Source organism: Populus nigra, chromosome 1 (assembly GCF_951802175.1).
Source record: "Populus nigra chromosome 1, ddPopNigr1.1, whole genome shotgun sequence".
NCBI lineage: Eukaryota > Viridiplantae > Streptophyta > Magnoliopsida > Malpighiales > Salicaceae > Populus > Populus nigra.
Window position 1 is genome coordinate 38,671,994 of NC_084852.1, and position 23,739 is coordinate 38,695,732.

Sequence of the window (23,739 nt, forward strand, 5' to 3'; positions counted from 1 at the left end):
TCGGGCTCCCCAGCCACCGACCACCCTCCCGGCCATCCTCCGGTCAGAAACCGCCACCAGCGCCACCCTAGAGCCACTACCAGCTGCTGCCTCCCTCCCTGTCATTGATAACAGCCCTGTACCGTGAGAAGAAGCAGAAGAAGCAACAGACAGAGGAAAAGCAGAAACAGAGGAGAAGCCGCCGCCTGGAACCACCGGAAGACCTCGTCGGCTGCCTCACCACCGCCATCAGCATCACTAGGAGTGTTCGCCGTCGTCTTCAACATTGTTTCCGCCACCAGGTTTGTCCCCTTTTCTCGTCTCTGTGCACAGACCATTTTCACGCATTTTACTGTTCAAGTGAAATATAATTCACTTGAACAGTGAAATGCTATTTCACTGTTCATATCAAATATAATTCACGTGAACAGTGAAATGCTATTTCACTGTTCACGTGAAATATAATTCGTGACCTGGTAAGGCCTGCTGGGTTTAGCCCAGCCACATGGGCCGAGCTGGGTCCGGCCCAAAAAAATAAAAAAAAATAAAAATTCTTCAAAAATTATTTCAAAGAATATGTGATTTTTCTGTAATTGTATTACTGTATTTTGATCAATATTGGTTTGTATTTTTATACTGTAAAGATACAAATCCGGTATTAAAATACCTGGTTTTCATCAAAACGTCAAAGATTTTCAAAATAAAAAATGTCTTTTGCTTTCAAAAATTTCCTAAATATTTTTAAAAATATTGTTTATTTTTTCTGCATATTTTTATCAAAGTGGATTAATATTTGGTGGTATTTTTATACCGTAAGGATACCAACCCAGTATTAAAATACCCGATTTGCGTCAAAAAATATACATAATTAAAAAATGTTTTGCTTTAAAAATACGGCCTAGTCTCTCCAATATATATATATAAATATTATAACAGCATATTTTCACACAACAAAGGAAATTTCAAAAATCAATATATGTATTAGCATGCATTTTGGCTTTAATAACCTGTTTATTCAAGCCATGAGAACTAGGCCAATATTTCAAAAATTCTAAAAAAATCTTTTTGTCTTCTTTTAGTATTTGGGATTAAGAATTTATACATAAAATGTATTCCTGATATTAAAAATATAGCTTTTTTACATAGACATTAGAACGGTTAGGTTTTACCCGATAAGATAAGGACCTCCTTATTGAGGAGGACTTTTCTTGAACCATGGACGACCCAACAACTAGGAAACACAACGAGACCTTGAATTTTATCAGACAAATAAACAATGCAGCTTACCTTAGGTAGGGCGTATTTGGGGTGCTAATACCTTCCCTTTACGCAACCAGTCCCCGTGCCCGATCTCTGAGACCAGTTAGGGTTCCTAGTGACCAAGATACTAGGTGGCGACTCCCACACCATTTTTCACTGCTAAGAGACAAAGAACTCCTTGTCTCACCATATTTACTAGATATATACCCCCCATCACAACACCTGAGGGAGGACGATCGCCGCGACGTCGCGCACCCCGCGACAAAGAATTTACCTCCCCGGCAACGGCGCCAAAAACTTGACACGACCAAAAGATTGATGTTTTTTCCCAAGTGCAGGAGTGTCGAAGTAATAAATAACCCGGCAAGACCGGGGTCGAACCACAGGGAGGTTAATTGTATAAATTATAGATAACAATAATACAAAAGTAACAATAACAACAACAACAATAATAATAATAGTGTTAATAATAATAGTGAAGAAGAAGAGGAAGAAGTCGATGAGAACTTTGAGATGGCAGATTAACGTAAGAATTAAACAATGATAACAACAAATGTCAAGGTTAGAGGATCCACTAATGGTATTTCAAACAAGTATAGTATAAACTCTTATTATTCAATTGGAAACCACACACAAGGAGGTTCCAATCAGATTATAAATTGTTAACATGATTATATTAGCTATCTTATTCGAATAATGCTAATACTTGTAAATGTTGTCAGGCATTCATGATTATAACTTATGTCAACAACAAATCAAGTTCCTTTCATAGCTCAGGTGTCGGTTATACCATACAGTATGGGCTATGAAAGTGCCAAGTATTTGTTGTACCAAGTGTTATACAACATAAATCTAGATTAACCATTTAACAAGCAAAGTATTAAAAGTGAACAAGATAACAAATATAAAGCATGTTAGTATCCAACATTAAGGTCCATGTTAAGTTTATATTATACTTATTCTTACACCATTAGTGTACCCTTTTCACCTTGACATAATTAACTTAGCTAGACATAATGAAAGAAAGAAACATAAATAAACAAGGAAAGGAAATGAAAAGCATAAGCAAGAGATTAATATAAGCAAAACTTAAGCATTACAAAATATAAAGAAAGAGCAAGAGCATGATCTTGATCTGAAAACCAAGATGCCTAAATACATGGCAAATGCCTCCTTTTATAGGCCAAAATTCGGAACTATTGATTTGTTGACTAATTGATGAGTGGGTGGCCACATCTTGACTTGGTGACAATTCTTATCTTCTTGTCTGCCAAAAACATCATTGATGACGTCATAATTTGAACAAACTTGAATCATGAAAGTTCTAGGAAATTGTCTCATCTTTCCAGGGTAAAAATTTGAGATCATTTGGACTTCTAGAACTCGAGATATGGGCTGAACACTGAACAGTGTCTGGGCTGCAGGACAGATTCGGACTTCTTCGTTGTTGCTACAATTTGGACTTGAAAACGGCCTTTTTAAATCTTGGGCTCCACATGAAAGTTGTAGGCCTATGTCTTATCTTTCCATCCATATAAAATGGACCTAAATCCAAGATCTACAGCTCCAGATATGACCCAATTACCGAACAGTGTTCCAGTTTGGACTGCACCAGCATCTCTTTTCTAAGTTTGGTCATCTCTTTGTCCTTTCAATTTCAGTACTTCAACTCATCAATCAATTCTTTCATTTATGTGATAGGCCTGCATTTAAGATGAACATTTACCATAAATTAAAGGTATCTTATATAATTAAATATGTTATTATAAAACATGCTTTAGTTAAGGAGTTATTGATACTTTAAGTGCAAAATGATGATATAAAACCTTGATAAAAATGTACTTTTAAGTACTAATCAGTAGGTTAGATTAAAAAAAAGAATAAATGTAAAAAATAAAATATAGGCATTGCTAATGTATTTCCAAGCATTGAAAAACTTTGATAAAAAAAAAAGATAAGATGATTAGGATATAAAAAATTAAAGGATAAAAAAAAATACTTTAAAATCCACAATTAGCTTACTTATGTTCGATCACGTGTCAGATCAAAAGCATGAGTTAGATTAAAAGTAAATCTTGATTGCAAAAATATATATTTGTTGTCAATATTAACATCATGATAAATTTCAAATAAAACTAAAGATCTATTAGATTGGGTACATTCTTAGTTTGAGTTTTAAATTATCAGGTTAAGTTGACCTTTATATGATTCGATTTACCAAGCAAATCATAGCGCGACACAATAAACCTAGTAAAAATTTGATTTTACTTTAAAAAATATCAATGATGATATTTTGTCGGTGTTTTTTAAATATTTAGATGATGATGTCCTGAATCAACTTGAGTTAACTTACTAAATACATGATTTAGCTGAAACAACTTTATTTCTTGAAATTAATTTTTATACAATTACACCAAAACAAAAATAGGTACGTGCAAGGAAACATAGAATTTACTTGCCTATATTTATATCAAAAAAAGAAAAAGGGAAGAAATATGCATAGAAAAAGGAAACTACATTGTTGTCTATTAGTTTTGGACCTGAATCTTTAGAAACCACCGTCTTTTGACCGCAATATTTCTTTTGTAATAAACTACATTGTTGTTGTCTATTAGTTTTGAACCAGATCTCTAGAAAGGTGCCTAACAATATATTATACAATCTAACACAAGTTAACACATTAAAACACACACTAACAATATAGTATACAATTTAGCATAAGTTGTCGTAAATATTTGAGATATACTACGTGATGATCTATTGGTACGATAATTATTATTTTTGTACGGTGTTATAAACCTAAAAAAATCTCAATATTTTAATAAATTCCATGCAAAATTACCCTCTAGTAATCCTATTTTTTATGAATTAACCGCGTTCAAACTTAAATCACATGACTATATACACACCAAAAAAAAAAATGAAAATGTTTTCAGTTGTTCAAAAGTTGTCCATCGAAGGGGCTGGATTTATGTTTAAATAAATATATTTCGAAAATAATAATCTCCATTTTTGTTCCGTTAAAAAGAAGACGAGCAGCTGATTTTGAAACTGGGTGTCAGGAGGAACCCCACCAACCGTTGTGCAAAGACCGTATCGGCACGTACCCCTTTCGTATTCCGATTAATAAGTTTATTTATTTATTATTTTATCGTTCCGTTGGCATCAAGAAAAGAAAGATTGACATGGAACACCTGGCAAAATTATCTTCTACGCCCGTGGGACCCACCTAGTATTCATTAAAATCCCAACACCGCCCTCTCCTTAATCTCGTATTACCGAAACTACCCTCATTAATAATTAAACTCCCCTTTCAACCCCAACATAACTACTGATCACATCTCACCCTTTCCTTAGTTTAAAATAAGCCGACGCGTACTTGAGGGCCTAGCTGCTGTGGTCAACCGTGTGACTTGTTCCGCCCCCGTTCCGGGTTCGACCCTCTATGTGCACGCCTGTCACCCCCGCGGTGCCTAACTTGCCCCTGGGCTTGCAGGATGTCCAATGGGCCGTGGGGAATAGTCGTGGTGCGCGCAAGCTGGCCCGGACACCCCACGTGAATCAAAAAAAAAAAAAAAAAAAGCCGACGCACACCAACTCCCAAACTCCACGTAGCCCTAACATTATCTCCAAGGAACGTTGGGGGGCATTTTGAGTGGTCTTTCTTGCTTTCCGCGCAAGGAAATTAAAGACACGCGCAGCAGGGCGGTGAGTTGATTCAATGCATTAGAGCGAGAGAGAACCACAGAAAACAAAAAGGACCGCCGACTTAAAAATATTACCCCGTCAACGCCAAGGTTTCTCTTAGACTCATCAACGGTGTCGTATAATTGCACTGTTCCTCTTCTAGTGAGTTAGGGTTTTCTCTCTGTCTGATAAGCGCACCGATCTCTCTCTTATGTCCTTACAGAAATTTAGAAAATCAAACCTCGCTAGATCAAAGTAATTAGTCTCTAGGTATCGTTGACAGGTAATATTGTTTCTATTTTCTCTCTCTCGTCCTTTTCTCTTGTTATGATTCTTTGATCTTGAGAGACAATTGAGTAGATCGGGTTTGATTTTCACTTTTATCTGTTTTTTCTAGTTTGTTTTGTTGATTGATGTGAGTTTTATGCGTTGATTTTGAGGAATTTTGTTGTTACCTGTGGAATTTATTTTTCACCTTGGATTAGGGTTTTGATTGTTTCGAGGTTGAAAGTTTTATTTTGTGAAAAATTGTGTGATCGAGGTAAGATCAAGGTCAAGAGTCTTAAAAAAGGTTAATATTATTTTTTTAAAAAAATTGAGATGATTTTGGGGTTATGATCTGTTTGTTTCTTTGGAGTTGAATTATTAATCCTTTAGATTTTTTTTGCCTTGCTTTGATTTAGTTTTTAATTCATAATACTCTAAAAATTAAGAGAAATTTTGACTAAAATATTGAAAAACATAGGGGCCGTGGCTGAAGTTTATGGACGATTTGGGTTCTGATTTGTTTGGTTACAAGAAGATGAATTGAATTTGTTTTCCTAAGAATTAATTGTGCTTTGCTTTGGTTATGTATTCCAAATAACTGAAAAGTTGAATTTTGTTGGTTGAGCAAGCAAATATACTGAATTAAATTAAGACTCCAAATAGAAGAATACACTTGTGTGCGCATGTAAGTGCGTATGCCCCTCTGTTGAAAAGCAAATTAGTTATTGGAATTTGAAGCAAAGGTTTTTGGTTTTCCTAAGAATTAATTGTGCCTTGCTTTGATTATGTATTCCAAATAACTGAAATGTTGAATTTTTTGGTTGAGCAAGCAAATATACTGAATTAAATACGTGATTATCTACTTAAATTAAGACTCCAAATAGAAGAATACGAGTGTGTGCGCATGTAAGTGCGAATGCCCCCCTGTTGAAAAGCAAATTAGTTATTGGAATTTGAAGCAAGGGTTTTGTGTTTTCCTAAGAATTAATTGTGCTTTGCTTTGATTATGTATTCCAAATAACTGAAAAGTTGAATTTTTCGGGTTGAGCAAGCAAATATACTGAATTAAATACATGATTATCTACTTAAATTGAGACTCCAAATATAAGAATACGAGTGTGTGCGCATGCAATTGCGTATTCCCCCTGTTGAAAAGCAAATTAGTTATTGGAATTTGAAGTAAGGGTTTTGTGCGCTGTTATTTCGATTGTATAGGAGCGGAGCTACTCAAGGCAGTAAAATAAATAACGAAGTGGCTACATCTGTAATTTCGATACGATTATATTGAAGGGGAACATGTACAAAATGAACATTAACAGCAGTATTATTATTAGGTATGTCTTTCTTTTTGCTTATTATGTACATTTAATTGTTCTCTTGATTCTTTGTCTGCACTTTGTAATTGAAATCTGAAATCTCTTTTTTATGCAAGCATTTTTTTTGGAATTATATTTCTTCTTGATGTGAGTAGTGGCAATATTTGCATGGAAAAGTTTTCTGCTATAGGTCTCACAATGTTTACCATGCATGTTTGTCAAAAATCTATTATGTAAGCATTTCTGCTGGCATTTTATGCTGTTTTCAGGGAACTTAGTGTTTTATACTTCTATGGCATATTCTTCATTCAGTATATTTTTTTATTAGGAACCCTTTGTGCCAGGCTTCTCTTATATATTTGAGAAACCATAATGAAGCCTGAAAAATCTGGAAGTTGTTCGTTTATTGACCATGTGAATGGAGATATTCTGACAACGTCCAAAATAGCAGCCTCAAAAATACCAAGTTAAAAGAAAGTGTCATGGTCAATGGAAATTTTTCCATGCAATTTTCTTACAGAAAGTTTTTAGCATGCTGTTCCTTGAACCAATGCATGTTAGAGAACAAATCTGCTGTAACATTTTCAGTCCTCTGCTCTACCAGCTGTGTGCAATCCCAAGCATTTGCGACACATCCAGCTCTTCATTTCTTTAAAACTCATTGGTTCATTTGCCTAAACCCTTTTGTTGGTGGATAGTCTTGACTCATATATGTGATTTAAGTTGTGATAAAGAAATAGGTAAAACTTGTTATGCTCAAAGCTATCAACATGTGTGGTTTGAGCTGTGATAAAAATAAAAAAAGGTGACTTTTTTTTCTCTCTTAGCTTTTCTTGCTTTTGTCTAATATTTTGGAGTACGAAAACCAAATATTTCTAGTCTTAAAAGTATCTGTTTGGTTGTTCAATTAGGCTTTCCAGTTCAGTGACTAGAACTTCTTCACTGCCTCTGAGTATACATCCAATTCTAGGAAACACTATCTTCAGTTATCTTTGTGGTAAGAGCTATGACCTCTTGTGCTGTTGGCCAGAAGAATAAAGCTGCCTGAAGGCATTGATTCTTTATTGAATTAGTTGATCCTAATTATTCTTTTCTATCCTCCTGTAGTCATCTTGTTTTGTAACTTTGAAGTGTGATTGTTTAATGAATCGATAATTCATTTGTTATAGGTGTGGAGGCAAGTTACTAGCAGATTTCTATATATATTAGGGAACAGTTACTGCAACTTCCATGCAGTTAGTCTTTGAGTGAAAGTTGTTTTAGGGTAGAAGACCGCATGCGGAGTCTCTCATTTGCTATAGGCATCAAAGCAGGTTACTATTACTTCGACATGTATTAGGAGTGGCTTGTACAACTTCCCTTTGGTTATTCTTCAAATGAAAATTGTTTCTGGTTAGGAGACTACATGGGAAAATTGTTTCTGGTTAGGCTATATGTTGCTTGAATGAAGATCGTTGTCATATTTATAAATTGATTATTGCTCCTCAAAGCAGATTGTACCTTTTTAAGGTAGATAACATAACATGCTCTCCTCTCCATTTCATCAATCACCATGGTTGTCCATTTAGTTAGACTATGATGTTGAACTGTTTTAAGCACTCTGGCTTCTGTTTTTCTGCTTCGAGATCCAAAACTATGTGCTTTTCCAGGTAAAGAGGACCGCAGTGATTTGCTACTTGCTTAACAATGTGGCATTTACTGGTACATGTATCACACTGGATTGATTGCATCCTTGTGCATGAATTGGTTTGTAGATTTGTATCTTTTGTGTATAATGTGGTGCTGTGTGGATTTTACATGTGATCAAATTTCCTGACAAATGTTTGTTATCCAGGATTTGCCAGTCATCTTCAATGGCATCATGTCTTTGAAACTGGTTGGAGGCTAGTTTTGTTGCTTCTTTTTAGCTTTGAACTTTTGGATTTAAAGCTCTTGATAAGGATTAATATAGTAGGTAGAAATGGAAGCCAGGATCGCAAAGGTGTTGGATAGTAGTCGTAGAGTTATGCTCGGGGTGAAGAGAAAACGAGCATCCCGCTATGCAGCATATTTTTCTGGTGCTTCTCATACGGTGTTGCCTGAGTGGCTCTCTCCGAATTCAATCCATAAGCCAGGGAAACGCAAGAAATTGGATGGAAGCCAGAGCAAGCCTTGGAGCTGTGGGCATCCTTCTAGACGGTCTTTACTTCGGTGCTACTCAAACTTCACGAGGACTGGGGTGCCACAGCGTCTGATGTGTTATCAGAATGAGGAATGGACTGATTTCCCTAAGGATCTTGTTACTTTGGTTAGGAAAGATCTTCAAGGGAAGAAGGCAGTTGTTGAGGTTGAGTTGGAGGGCCGCCGCTATGTTATCGACTTCTTGCATATGTTGCGAATGGACATGAAGACAGGTATTCAGCAACCAATTGCCTGGATTGATGAATCTGGTGGCTGCTTCTTTCCAGAAATCTATGCTGATGAAGATGAACCACATCTGTGCTGCCAGCATGATTGTGTGAAAGATCAAGGGTCCATTTTTCAGGAGCCTCCTGGGTCCCATGAGATCAAGCTGCAGCTTGAAATTGATATAAATGGAGGGGATCAGTCAAAGTTGGAGTGTAGTGGAGAGTCAAATGGTCTTGTCAAGCATATCCAAATTGCTCAAAAGCCTACGAGCGACCACCATCTTGTAGAAGTGGGGGATAGTTACAACAGGAAGACTGGTGAAAAAATTGTTGAATCTAATGACGAAAATCAACAGATTAAAGCAAATTTAGTCACTGGGACCGAATCTATTACGCAAATGTTGGATTCTGATACTGTGAAGAAGATCTTTGTTACAAGTATGAACCCTTTTGGTGGTGCAGACATAGTAGATATTTATCGCTGCTCTAGTACTTCAATGCCAGTTCGATTTGAGCTTTTCCAGAAGCAGATTGAACTAACAGGGAAATATCGTGGAGATGCAAATGTTCGATATGCTTGGCTTGCTTCTTCCAAAGGAGCACTCTCCACTATCATGACGTATGGGCTTGGACATTGTGGGCCATGCACAACAAAGTCCGAACATGGCATTGGCGTTCATCTCTCTGCAGCAAACTTTTGTCACACCAGGTTGGATGTTTTTCCTGTTTTATCATTTCATCTAATGTGGGAAAAGCCAGTTGTATTCTAACTATAACACCAGTAGATCATCATGTTAAACAGGGAATTAAGTTTTTTAAGGTAAAATGTTCACTTTCCTCTAGACAGTAGCTCTAGATTGGCTAGAAAATTGTCCTCTTCTTTTAAAAGAAGAGCTCCTTTTGCTTGTCAGTCTGATTTTGGAAAGTTAATTTGGAGATTGCTAAACTTTCCATGCTATTCACCAATGCTATAAAATTATATGTTGCTCGGAAATCTTTTATTGTTCAATACTGTTATCTTATTAGATTTAGCCAAATTACTTATAATAGGGTTGTTATCAGGAGCTGCCTATTAATCCTCTCTTTTGAAGACTCTAACATGAACACTGATAAAGCTTCATTTTTTAGTCTTCTCATTTGCTAAGTATGAAGATGCAAATGATTTTTTTGTATATAACCTCATGCATTTCACATATCATCCATCTATTAAATTGGTGTGGAGTTTCCTGGTTTGTGTTTTTCTTGTTAAAAATTTCTGAAAAGGAAGAGTTTGAGTTATTTATTCCTTAAACAGTTTAATCCAGATCAATGCCATGTGTTACCTTGAAATGCTTCTTCAAACCTTTTGTAGTAAGAATTACTAAAAAGATATTTCCATGTTTTGCTGCCTTTACAATGTGCCACCTGCACTTGAGAAGTGTTTGTGATGCTTTTTTATGATAGTTTTCTTATATGATTGGTTTTAACTTTGTTTTACTATTGAGGTTCCTTTTCTTTTTAATACTGTGCTATTGAGGTGGATTCAACTTTTGGTTTGTTTACAGTGCTAATTATTGTGATGTTGACGAAAATGGAGTGCGGCACTTGGTATTTTGTCGAGTAATAATGGGAAATATGGAGCTTCTTCAGCACGGGAGCCGACAGTTCCATCCCAGTAGTGAGAATTTTGATAGTGGAGTGGATGATCTTGAAAATCCAAGAGAGTATATAGTCTGGAATATGAATATGAACACCCACATTTATCCAGAGTTCGTTGTTAGTTTCAAGTTCACTCCCAACTCAGAAGGTGATATGCTACTTCTTCTAGAGGTGTCAGTTTTGGCACAAACAATTTCAACACACACACACATGCACGCATGTATGGCATATAAATATATAGATGTCTTCTAGGATTTGAATGAAATCCTTGCTCTTGTTGGATTTGTGCTCCTCAATCATTAGTGATTTGTTGGATGGAGCATGGCCAATGTATTCTGGTGGTTGGAAACAAGTGCCATTTCAACAGTCCAACCTCCTTTGATGCTGAAATTTAAAAGGATGCTAGTTTTAAGATGAGGTTTCATCCATGATGGGGAAATATCCTTTTGGCCGGGTTCTATTACATTCATGAGATCAATCAACATGTCAAGCATTGATTCAATGACTTTGTCAGCAGCCTTATCTGCAGATGCTGTATGGATACCTCTGATTTTCTTTTTGGAACTTTTTTAGCACTTTGCTATAGCACTTTGTGTTTTTTCTGCAGGGTTTTTGGTTGGGAGTGAGAGTAAGCATTCTGTTTCTGGTGTTACCACTTCTTCTAATGGAGGTCAGGGATGTTTACCAGTTGAGTCCCCTGCAGTTGATCTGAATGTACCTGTAGAGTCTTCTGCAGTTGATCTTAATGAGTCCCCTGCTGCTGATATGGTATGGGTACAGATATTGTTCTGGCACTATCCTTTTTTATGTATATTTGTTTGGGTTTCTTTATCCATTGTTTTCTATGCAATACATAGCAGGTGAAAATTTGATGTTGGTTCTGCTTGTTCTATTTGGGGAGACGCATGTTTCTTCATTTACCTGCAAAAGTATGGTCAATTTTAGACAAAAAACAACTGAACTTATGCAACAGAAAGCATAAAATATGAAATGAAAGTTGAATGGTTTAGAGTTAATACTTCTAAACTTGAGTCTAACATAGAGCTGCTTGTGCAATGAGAAGTTCTGGAAATAACGGCGACTGTTGCGGAGTAGTACATACCTTAAAAAGGAGTGTGACTGAGAAGGCTTTTACTCTTGGTAATTATAAGGGGTAGATGGTATTTGAAGAACCAAAAGCATATCGACTATACTTTTGGTTTTGAACTGTGCAAGCTAGAATGATAGATGAACTGTTTAAATATTAAAAGGCAATCAAACAGTTTCTTACATTGGAACGTGCAAGCTAGAGTATATGGATATGGTTGCCTGGACATTGTATGTCTTATTTGACAAGATTACTAATTCAGTATTGTTGACTAGTTTCACTTGGAGCTTTTGGCTCCTTATGTATGTTTATAACTGTGCCTGAGCTACTTAACGGTCAACATTTGTCATCTTCAAGGGAAGCGAAATTCAACCAGTTTCGGGTTCTGGGAGATCTCTTGGAAAATCACCAAGTCTGAGTTCAAGCAATACAAGAACCCCTAAATCTCCATGGATGCCTTTCCCTATGTTGTTTGCTGTGATTTCAAATAAAGTTCCAAGCAAAGACATGGAACTCATAACTAACCATTATGAACTGTTCAGGGTATGTAAAATGGCATGCTCTGCTGTTATCTTCTGTTCTAATTCAAATGTTTATTATGATTAGGTGATCACCTTTTGTTTTCCTTTTCAGGAGAAGAAGATAAGCAGGGAGAATTTTGTCAAGAAGTTGAGGTTGATTGTTGGAGATGCTTTACTGAAGTCGACAATAACAAGTCTTCAAGGCAAGGTATGTTATAATTTGTGTTCATGTTTTGCCGTATATTGGAACATCCAGTGCTAGTCTTCTGGTGGTATGATTATCAGGTGCATCTTAACTTGCTTAGCTGAAAATTCCTTAGTTTGTTCAGGGGCAGATTTGAAGAGAGCCCCAGCTAAACTATTGGCTACTAAAAATCTAGAACTTCTATTGATGCAGTTTATTCATTGATAGGTTCATTTCCATTTGATTTCAGTTAGAAGTGGAACTTTTGAAACTGATGAACATATGACAGACTTATTCTGCTGCTGCTTATTTATCTAGTTTGTCCCAATGCTACTGTCCTGTTTGTTATGGGAATGTCTTCTGCAACTGTCAGAATTTTAAGTTTAATGGTCTGAATGTGGTTTTGATATTGTGAAAACATATTCCATAATTCATGAACATAATCTTTTTAAAGCTATCCTTTCCTTGTATGTCTCTATGAAATGGACTGCTATGAGGAGTATAGCATTGCTCATTTACTTCATCTTCAATATTTTGGTATTCTCTATGTGCTTTGTTTTGGGTTGGGGAACAGAATTGCTTTCATCTTCAATCAGTAACCTAAGCTGCCTTAGGTTGCATACCAAGTACATAAATACTGACCTGTGGCTACAGTAAAAATTTCTAAGTTAAGGTGTAAAAATTAAAAAAACTACAGAAAAAGAATGGTGCTGGTAAGCCATCCCTGTCATATAATATTTATATTGGCAATTCATACAGAATATATATAGTATGGGAATATCTATTTGCAGGATTAATATTTCTCCATAAATCCGTGTTCTGTCAGAATTAGGAGACTGTCCATTGTGTGAGGGAATCTTGATTTTAATCACCTGACACAGCTTTTCTGGCTTTATGCAGTTGCCATCGAAGTGTGAAGTCGCTGTGGCTAAACCAGCTGAAGGGTAAGTGGTGTTTTGAGCACAGCCAAAGCACCCTTAATGCTGCTGTTTGTCGGAAATTGAGGTGAAGTTTGTTTGATGCTTGCTTGCTAGAATACGTCGACATGAATTTGTGAATATCCTGTCAAAGGACTGTAGGTCTTAGTTTATCTAGAAACTGCTAGGTTATTTCGTTAGTCACCCTTTTGTTAGTGATGGATTACTTGACTTGCTAATGACTCTACTTATTTGTCTTGTATTGCTGATCATGTCCCAGCTTGGTTAATAAACATTTGGATTGTTTTGGTGTGGTGGGGTTTTCCTTAATTGGTGGTCTGAAGCTACTTTTCAAAAGAAACCGCGCATATTATTCTTGAAGAAACTATCTAACAAATCTTGAACTGGGTGGTGGTTGGTGAGAGGTCTGGGTAGCAGGATTGAAGCACAAGATGTGATCCTAAAAAATAGAGAAAAAAATAGCATGGTCCAAGAAAAAGCAAGCCTACACACGCTTAGACTTGGAGGTAGCTCGGAATCGAGTTACAAACAATGATTTACTAAATTTTTGATATTTAAATTAAGTTTTTTCTATATGCTTATATATTAATAGTAATATAAATATATTTTTGATGGGTTGATATTAAAAATAATATTTTTAAATAAAAAAATATTTTTTAATATATTTTTAAGTAATTTTTTTTAAATAATTAATATAATGTAGCTCCTGTTTTTTCAATAATTTAAAAAATAATTAAGACATTGTTTTGGGTTATAATGCCTTTTTTGTAAGTATATAAAAATTTGCTATCAGCATCATCAACCAGCTCTTACTCTGACACATGGATGACATGAATGCCCATGGCAAAGAATTTTCGTTGATTTTTAATGAAGATAGAAAAAAAAAACTCCAGAGTAGAAAAATAGCTCTTCTTTCTTATGCAAGGGTTATGAAATTATTGATGATTTTGAAACTGGTTTCTTTAATTAATTAAAATGTTTCTAACCTCTATTCTTTCTTTATTAACCACGATATTGTTTTCTCGGCTTAAAAACCATATTAGATGATATTATTATTATTTATTTAGGCTTTGATTTTTAAATTATTTATTTTATTAAAAAAATCAATATGATTTGCCAAGATTAAAAATAAAAGAGTGCAAGCTTTAATTACGTCCCTTTCAATCCTGCTATTCACTTTAAAATCCCGCGATGAAGAAAAATTTAGAAGCCAGAGAACAAACTCCATAAAATAAATTTGGGTGTTATACTAACCTTTTCAACATTTGTTATAAAAAATGTTATAGTAAACTATAAATAGTTATGAGGACACACATTATGCAAAATGCATCAGAAAAACGTTATAAAGTTTCGTACAGGAATTAATTTTAGAGAATTAAAATATTAAAACAAAAATGAATATATTAAAAACACACACACAAAAAAGAATGCGTTAGGCCTAGGTGGTGGGTTGCTTGGCCCATACTTGTGCCCCTAGGCGGGGGGGAGAACGCGTCATCCACCAGTGAATGAATGACACATTGCTTCTTGTAATAACTCTGATGTCCTTTTGACCATTGAAAGATCAAGGGTTGTTGGTTTTGGTCCCCATAATCCATTTTGTTTCATTTTTCACGCCAAATATCCATAAATCATCTAGAAACTTCTATATACTCATCTCTAACCTTGAAATACATTTTAATCAACCAAAATTACTAAATAAATAAATAAAAATTTGTTTTATCGAGCACGATCTACTCTTACCTACCGTGTCAGAACCTATAAACACCATCGATAAAACTCTCCTTGTTAGGGCAAATCCATCGACGTTAATTTCGGCGAGCTTTTGTGGATGGAATGTAACTGGACGTTGTTTTCCCTCTCCTTCATATCCTCTGCCGCTTGTTTCTTCTATCTTAATATTCATGAACTGTATTGTAAGACAAATAAAGTTTAGGTATTAGGCCACACAAGCCTCGAAACCCAAGAATCAAAGCGAAATAATGAGCTTTGACACTTTTTGGTTTTTTATTTTAAGATTTTCTTGGTTTGATATCTAGATTCGGTTTTTGCAGTTAAATTTATGTGTGGTTTAATTTAATTTAATTTAATTATTATTATTATTATTAATGCGGCTACTCGATTAAAGGGGTAGAATTTGTCACTACTTTTATTCTTCATTTACAAATGGTGAAGGTAGGACCGCAATTGTAAAGAGAGTGAGCAGAGTCACAGAGACCATGGCGTCAAGTTAAGCTTTTGATGGGAATCTTCCTTCTTTGCTCTACTCTGAGCAATTTCATAGTGAAAACGCAGTCACTCAAAGCGCATGCCTAGAAATGAAAGTGCCTCTACATACTCTTAAGGGTGATAAAACAACAGTGTATACCAATCATTAAAGCAACTCCTGTGATACGCCTTATCAGGAAGGGGACACGTATCTTTGTCCCAATTCTTCAAGGGTGGACTTTGTCGGTTAGCTTCCTCCACAATCTTATGGAATTCAACTGGCCCACCTGGTGGCATTCTTATCAATCTCAGAGGATGCTTCCCTCGAACTCTTCTTTTGCTACTGATTTCCATGACAACACGATCAGGCACCACGAATGAAATCCCAAACCTTCTTGGCTGAGCTCGAATTGCCCACAAGTTAACTTGCCTCCTTGTTTTTTGTTTTGCTACACCCACAGGTTGCATGATACATATATCAGTGATATCCAATAAATCAAAAGGAAGGTAATTAAGATCATAGGCTAGATTTGATGGCCTTGATTTGGTGTTGGATGATGATTAAAGAAATTTGCAGAGTTGGGTTTTGGTTTTGGATGAACTTGCACAGCTTTTGGGTGGGACTTTTATAAGCATACCGCGTGTTAAATCTGGTTCTACAAAACATTAAAAAACCAGGGATGCAAGTTCATTTCTGATAGCTTGTTCACTGGTTTTGCTAATGGTTTTATAGCAAAAACAGGCACACTAATCACTATGGCTGGCGCTTGCCCTGTAAGTTTCGACAACTGACCGTGCGCCAAAGTCCAATGGTCGAAGTAGTTGGGGATGAGGAATATATGGGCCCCCCAATAGATTGTTTCAATGGGCTGACAATGCACAAACGGTCACACTTTGGGCCTAAATGGGCTGAATTTCTTTGAGATGGTCTCCTAGGGTGGAGTTCACAACTTACATGACTCCGCATGCAGGTAGGGAGTAGGGAGCAGGGAATTAAAGAGGTAGGGTAATTGAGAACTGGGAAGAGAGAGAGGGGAAAGTAAATGGGGAAGGAAGGGGAATTGTGGGATGATTCAGCTCTCATCAACGCCTTCGACGATGCCATGTCTAAGTACAAGGTCCCCTCTCCTTCTCTATATACTTTTCACTTCTTCTTCTTCTCTTTGAGTTTTATTCCTTGTTATTAATTTTTACTTTTCTAATTTTGCAGAAAATGCATGGAAAGAAAAGAATCCACGATAAATCAACTGATGGAGGGAAATTTGGTGGCGGCACAGAGGATGAAAATGCCTCTGCTATTACTAGGGTCGATGAAAGTCTGGATGGGACTGTTAAGTAAGTACTGTGTACCTATAATATAAGATAGCTTAAATCCCTTTTGGTCCTGCAGAGCTTTATTTTTTTCTCCTTGTATTTGTTTTTGAGTTTTTGAAGAATAAGATATGAGAATAACATTTAGAAAGTTGATATTTGAGAAAATGGGCATGAATTTACTTGCAACATTTTCCTATTCGGTATTGATATGAAGCTTAAGTTGAATTTTATATAAAATATAATTTGAGTTCTTGATTGAGAGTGCTTATTCACCTACATGATTCTTTCATTTTTATGGTATGTGGTTTTCTGGGATCTGTTTTCATTTCTTGTGATTTTTAAAATGTAGGGAGGCAGATGAGAACAGCAATGTTATATCGAATACTGTCACAGAATTGGAAGAGACTGAAAACCTTGCACCGGCCAAATTAAATAATTGTGTAGATTCACTTGGACCTGAGCCATATGTAGATCCATCAAATGGTGGTGTTCACGCACAAACTCTCAGTGGTTTGTATTCACATGGTGCAGAAGATTATAACCAGTTACTCGGCCAGTACTATGAGCTTGAGGAGAAGAGGCAAAGGATTCTACAGCAACTTAATCTGCATGGTGGTTATAACTACCAATATCCTGCTGAAGGTTCAGGTTCTGGTGGTTATTGGGGAACCTGTTCTGCTTCTCAAAATCAGTCGGTTGCTGCAACCCAAGCTTCACTCTCCCCTCTCATCTGTTCTTGTTGCCCTTATGCTTGTCATTGTTCAGTGGCTCCATGCTCTTCATTCTCATCTTGTACTTTTGGTGGGACATCTATTGGTAAAGCATGTACTGATTCTTCTGCCATGATGAACCCTGGAAAGTCTTTCCCTCCCATAGATGATGACATTGTGAAAACAGCAATGGATGCTGCAGAAAGAGCAATGTCATCCATGACAATGAATGCTCATGTTGTCAACTCCGATATACAAGGTAAACATGGTTTTTTGAAAATGATAAAAATGTCAATCAAGAAAAGAAATGTTTTAGAATTTAATCAGAACTTTGTGGATAATATGACAGTATTAAGCAGTCGGCTTTGAAATGGAATGTCATTTAGGTTTTATTTCAAGTAACTGGAATAGCGGGCATGGCCGAAACAAATCCTCAGATAGTGAAATGTGTTTTATTTAAATTTTGAAGCATATTTTTACACCTAAAGTACCCCAACCTCTCTTTCTAGATACATACATGCATATATTCGAATTTCTATACATGATGAACTTGCAGTTTAGTTTCTTTAGTTAGGTTGTTCATGAATTTAGTTTCTTCAGTTAACTAGTTGTTTTGTTATGTAATAAACTGTTAGTCTAGAAAAACCGTGCTTGCTTCCCAGTTTTCAAGTGATTTAAGTTGTAAGATGGAGTTTTCTGGTTACTTATATAGTATAAATTGACTTAATTATGAAGGTCTCCGATCCTCATCTTGCTACATGAAAATATAGAAAGCAAGAAAGTGAGAGAAGCAATCACTTACCGTATATGAGTTATTTTAAATTTGTGCATCAGTTTGTAAAGGAGAATACTTCACTGTGACAGTTGTTCTTTTTTATGTTACTTATATAGTCTTTAATTTGAGAGTTTTGGTTCTCATAAAGGAACCATTTACTTTTACTGGAAGACTTTGGCCGGTTGATCTTGAGCTTCATAGGACCTTCTCTGACACCTAGTATTAGCCTTCCAATTTCCATTCAACTCTGAAAAGATTTAAATAATAGTTTCGCTCTTAGAAGAAAAGTTTCTGTTTTCAAAAACTTAAATAAGTGGACATCCTTTTTCTTTCACCGTCCGTTTTCAAAATTTTTTACTTATTTTTTCAATAGATTTCGGCCCATGTAATTCAGAGGAACTGAAACTACAAATAAAATCGTAAATCTGGGGAGAAACTCTAAGTCAATACTTTGAAACTGAAGTGGCAGATGATCTTTAATTTTTTTAACAGAACTAGCTTATATGAATGGTTGAGAGAGATACATTTGAATATGCTCAAGAAATGAAGCGCCCGTTGGATGTGCCTTTGTTTCACTATTGTATTTTTTTTCCCACTATTTTGCAGGCAATAAAGCTGAGAAAAGGAAAGATAATGAAGGAGAAATAACTCAAAATACAAGCTCTGAAACAGATCTGACAGTTGTATTAAACGCTTGGTATTCTGCAGGCTTCTACACTGGGAAGTAAGCAATTTTTTCATGTTTGTTTTTATGAATAAATTGCTTTCTGAATATCATGGTCTATATTGGAAAATCTAGTTCCAACAGAATGCTTGTCAGGTAGCATGTAAATGGAAAAAATTGATCCACAAAAATTCATGTGATCCAATAATAGCTTAATTTGTCGAGGGGAAGCAGAGGAAGCAGAGTGGATCTGCATGTGGCTAGCCATCAAGGGTTCTGGCACTCTGCTAAGAAAAATCTGTATAAAAGAGCAACGTTGATCATGAATTGACTGACTTGAATCCTTGGTGTCTGCTCACCAAAGAAATTTTTGAATCCAACTGATTAGATTCTCTGGTATCAACAAGTATGGCGACAAGTGATGGTGACCTTGAAGTTTTAACTGATGGTGACAAGTGATTATACAATGTTATGTCCTTTAACTTATTGAAACTTTGGTGTTCTCTGATATAGGTATCTTACGGAGCGATCCATTGCAAAGAAATGGCATGGCTAAGTATTCTTTATCCATGCAGAGCAGAGGAAAAGTGGTTTTGCAACAAAATTTTGGTCCAATATGGAACACTAGTTTGTAATTCCTTAGTCTAGATTCTGATGTATCACTGATTTATAGTTACCAAAATCGAGCTCAAAAGAAGCAACTTTTGTGTTATAGCTACAGTCGCATAAGTTGGGGTTTTATAACACTTTTCTGTACTCATTACTTCCAGTCAGGAGAAATTATATGGCTCAACTACATGTGAGGGTAGTCCCCTCACAAGTAGATTCACAATTATGCTTGAAAAAAAAAAAACAAGATTCACTAGGAAAATGCCTCTGTAAGGGCATCCAAATCCCAAAATATTATGACATGACCAATTGGTAGTTTGCTTTGATCAATTGTGACTACATTCCCTTTTTGGAGAGATCCACGGTGGTTAATTCTGAGGGAAATTCCTGTTTCAAGTCGGCACTTTAGCCTTGATTTACTGAAAATTTTGTGTAGGCCTTCTCGTTAGTTAATTTGCAGTTTACTCCTGCTAGCGAGCGACCTTGCCTGATTCCCCGAATTCAGAGATATCCATCGTCCAACATGATGCCAAGGTCATTTTCTCCCATGCTTGTACCATGTACTAGAAACCCTTCTGTTAATTGAACACTTCTATTTTCGATTTCAATCAATGGAGTATAATTTATCTAAATTAAACGGTGTGAATAAAATTAAAAGGAAAGTTGATAATAATGAATCATATAATAAATTGAAAAAACACATTCCATTTTGACGAATTATTGAAAACACGAGATGCAGATAAAAATTGCCCTACGCTATTGGAAATCTGTAGAATTCAGAATTGTTTGTGTATTCACTTGTGCTTGTGGAGGAAATTTGAGCATATCATTACAGCTAATCCATCCATGGAAAATATCACATTTGTGGATAACACTTGGTTTTGTATATATTTAATTCAGGCAAAGTTGAGGTAAAAGGCATTTGTTAGTAGATGTGTTGGTTTTGAATAATCTTCTCTTTCTTGCTCTGGAAATCAATTCACACTTTCACCTTTGCTGCAGCTTCCTTGATTTGTTCAATTGTGAATACACCGAAGAAGTCATCATCTGTCACTGCATTTACTACAGCAAGCGCAAGATCATCAACATTAACAGGTGGTGCCAACAGGAGATCCGATGCTGGAAGGGAACTTAAGGGTTTGGTGAAGTTCTCAATAGCACTGAGAATTCTCTCTGCTGGTTGCCCAATCAAATCCAGAGGAATCTCAAAACCATCAACCCTCCTTTTTCCATAGATGAAACCAGGTCTTAACACTACACCTGAGGAAATTCAAATTCAAGATAAATGAGAAGCAATACAGAGGTCAAAAGAATTGCTCGGAACCATGAGTGGAAAAAATGGATTAGCTAGAAGGCAACCCCTTCAATAAGGAGGGGATGAATTTTAATACAATCCCTCTAAGTTAAAAAAAAAAGTCAGTATGATGATAGCATTGATCATGCTCCCATTTTTTTGCTGAAAACTCAGCAGCAATCAACTACTTCACATTAAGTGCAGTAGCAAGTGCATTAAAAACATTCTATTGATCAGCATGCAGCAAACATGAGCACGCTCAATGTTCACTAATCATTCGCTTAATGATTTCTTTGTGCTCATTGATCTCGTAGTTAGTTGATCTTAAGATGCAAATGACTAGCTTAGACAAAATGCTTTCCAAACAAATTTCTACTTTCTCACTTGCTTTTCACACAAAACCAGTAACCTAATACTACAATGTACACATTACAGCATTATAAAAATTTTGGAAACACGACTACAGTTGGAAAAGGCCCATTATGAACTTACCCGAATTAGGATATTTGGAGAGAACCTCTGACTCTGCCTTCCTCTTTCCTGTGAAGTATCCAGTTGACAGTACAAATGATGGTAGATTGTAATCATGCACTGAGATGAAGATAAACTTGGGAATTCCTGCAAAAAGAGAGAATTAAGGTTGTAAGTAATCTGCAGGAATAAAATTCTAGATTAACAGAGGTTTATGGCATCTAACCAAGAAATCTTAACAGACAACTATGTTTTAATCAAATGCTGGCATTTTTTATTGGTGCCATTATTAAAATAAATTAATCCAGATTGGTAGAATGTTCTCAGTCCACAATGATTTTGTTACTTATAGTCCTCGGGAAAGGAATATAAATGCCTGCTTTAGTTTCTTTCTAGCATATTTCATTTCTGTAATGTTCATTACAGGGTCTAAAACATTGAAACTTAAGAAGCCAGTCAGTGTTAAGTAAGAATTGCTATTCCTGCTCTCAGATTTGTGCCCTGGAGGCCATAATTGAAATAGAAAAATCCATGAAAACACAGCCACCATTTCAATCTCAATGCTGCTATCAACTTCTCTTCTATCATTTCTTCTCTTTTCTCTAAGATATAAATACACAAAGTTGTGTCTTTGTTTAAAACTTCCACCGCCTTTTTTCTCCATCTCCTTTTCTGTTAAGTCGAAATCTATCCGTACATATACTTGAACCTAATGTTTTCTTGCAACCAGCACAGATTTTAAGCAAGTCCCCTCCTGGCCCTTCTTAAGGGGTTGGTCACAAAAGTCAACAGGCAAGTCATTAACTGGGAATAACTGATTGTTTTGCAAATTAAGACAAAGATTTAAGTTCACCAGAACTGACAATTCTTACCAAATTCTTTGGCAGCATTGACAGAAACAATGTTAGCCTCGCCATTAATTCTTTGCATCTGCTCCTCGCTACCAAAACCTCCAATTGTTGAAACAACTGCAGTGGCCCCAAATAGTATCTCATCCCAGTTTGTATAGAAAACATCTCCTGCATGATATGAAAACAAATGCATGAGATAAAACTAAGCAAAGTGTAGACTCCTAATCAGATCAAATTTAAGATAGTAAGAGCACACAACCAATTCAGAATTATGCCGAAATCTTAAAAAAAATTCCAGAACTGATCTAAAAATCTGCTTAAGGAACAAAGGGCTCGTTGATTATGATCCTATAAGCTGATTCACCACACATCAACCTATTATAGACTGGGTAAATTATAGAACATGCCTGGTATCCAAGTAACCTGATCTATCCATGAACCAGGGTAAGTAGGGCGCCCTGACCTGTAGAATGAATCAGAGTTTCAGACATGAAAAAACTAAACATGATAAAGAAAACAACAAAACTGTAAACAAGTTTGTTTACAGGTAGCCAATGTTTTGACATGGGTAGCAGTTACATAACAAAGAAATCCACATAACCCCAAAAGAAACATGTACGCATCAGTTATGAGGAGAAGATCCCTCACCTGCTTAAGCTTATAACTTCTATGCCCTTGGACACAGCAGCCTTGCATATGGCAGAACCCACAAAACCACTACCTCCTAGGACTACAACCTACTAGGAAAAGCACAGCAGTGGGTAAGTAAAAGAGACCAAATGTGAGCTAAAAAGAAAATAATACAAGCAAATAGAAGAAAATTTTACCCTTTCGGTCTTTACATCAGCCACAACATCAATTGTTGTGGATCTGAAGTCATCTTCTACGCCCGCTTCTGCATAGCTGCACTTTACAATAGACTTGCACAAACTGGAACTAGAGAGTCACGATGCTTAGTTATTTTCAGTCTTAAAATCATAAGAAATCCACACCCAAAAATAATTAGTGTATATATATATATATGCATGCAACGATATTTAGGCTTCAATTTCACTAAAATGCAAGCTAATTGTTATGATAATCTGTCCACTAATTCGACTTAGAATTTAATAATACGCTCTCACTTACACAACCGAATTAATGGGGAAAAAAAAGAGCAAATAAAATTCACAGCATAGACAATAAATTTCATTTCAAAATTTAGCCTTCATGAAAAATATAAAATAAAAAGCAAGAGAGAGATTACCGGTGGTTAAGAGAAAGCGAACTTAGCCGAGAAGGAAAGAAAGCTCGAGAGGAGGAGGAGGAGCCAAGGGTGGGAATGGTAGAGAAGGATAAAATGGACGCCATTTTTTATAATTAGTTTTTGGAACCTGGAGGAGTTTTATAAGTCGGGCAGTTCAGATGAACAACAACACACAGAAAAAAGTAGTACAAAATCTAAAATAAGGTTAGGAGATTGTTTGGCTTGTCTTGGAACTTGGTTCAGCGTGTTTTTGAATAATTTAATTTATTTTTTAAAAATTAGTATTTTTTTTGTGCTTTTTATTATTATTTTAATTAAAAATAAATTTTAAAA

The 23,739-nt window shown here is 35.9% G+C and overlaps 3 protein-coding genes across 5 annotated transcripts; 2 read left to right on the forward strand and 1 right to left on the reverse strand.

Annotated features, from left to right (window-relative positions):
- The first annotated feature begins 4,840 nt into the window (after nt 1-4,840).
- LOC133675166 (inactive poly [ADP-ribose] polymerase RCD1) lies at nt 4,841-13,573 on the forward strand. Of its 2 annotated transcripts, XM_062096459.1 has the most exons (8): nt 4,841-5,209; nt 6,409-6,527; nt 8,344-9,605; nt 10,441-10,682; nt 11,142-11,302; nt 11,979-12,164; nt 12,255-12,350; nt 13,227-13,573. In XM_062096459.1, the coding sequence occupies exons 3-8, from the start codon at nt 8,470-8,472 to the stop codon at nt 13,272-13,274; spliced, it is 1,869 nt and encodes a 622-aa protein (XP_061952443.1). In that variant the 5' UTR covers nt 4,841-5,209; nt 6,409-6,527; nt 8,344-8,469; the 3' UTR covers nt 13,275-13,573. The 2 variants fall into 2 exon arrangements, with proteins under 2 accessions (XP_061952443.1, XP_061952449.1); XM_062096465.1 differs by lacking the exon at nt 6,409-6,527.
- Nucleotides 13,574-15,506: 1,933 nt separating this feature from the next.
- LOC133675183 (uncharacterized) lies at nt 15,507-19,767 on the forward strand. Its single transcript, XM_062096475.1, has 5 exons — nt 15,507-16,590; nt 16,683-16,807; nt 17,136-17,755; nt 18,878-18,995; nt 19,449-19,767. Exons 1-5 carry the CDS (start codon nt 16,516-16,518, stop codon nt 19,489-19,491), a joined length of 981 nt encoding a protein of 326 aa, XP_061952459.1. The 5' UTR covers nt 15,507-16,515; the 3' UTR covers nt 19,492-19,767.
- A 549-nt stretch (nt 19,768-20,316) lies between these two features.
- On the reverse strand, nt 20,317-23,650 carry LOC133675191 (uncharacterized protein At1g32220, chloroplastic). Of its 2 annotated transcripts, none has more exons than XM_062096492.1 (7): nt 23,407-23,650; nt 22,988-23,090; nt 22,809-22,897; nt 22,568-22,623; nt 22,182-22,328; nt 21,331-21,456; nt 20,317-20,804 (listed from the first exon to the last, which is right to left on the reverse strand). In XM_062096492.1, exons 1-7 carry the CDS (start codon nt 23,508-23,510, stop codon nt 20,524-20,526), a joined length of 906 nt encoding a protein of 301 aa, XP_061952476.1. In that variant the 5' UTR covers nt 23,511-23,650; the 3' UTR covers nt 20,317-20,523. The 2 variants fall into 2 exon arrangements, with proteins under 2 accessions (XP_061952476.1, XP_061952467.1); XM_062096483.1 differs by having other exon boundaries at nt 22,988-23,096; nt 23,407-23,648.
- Between the last annotated feature and the right edge of the window lie 89 nt (nt 23,651-23,739).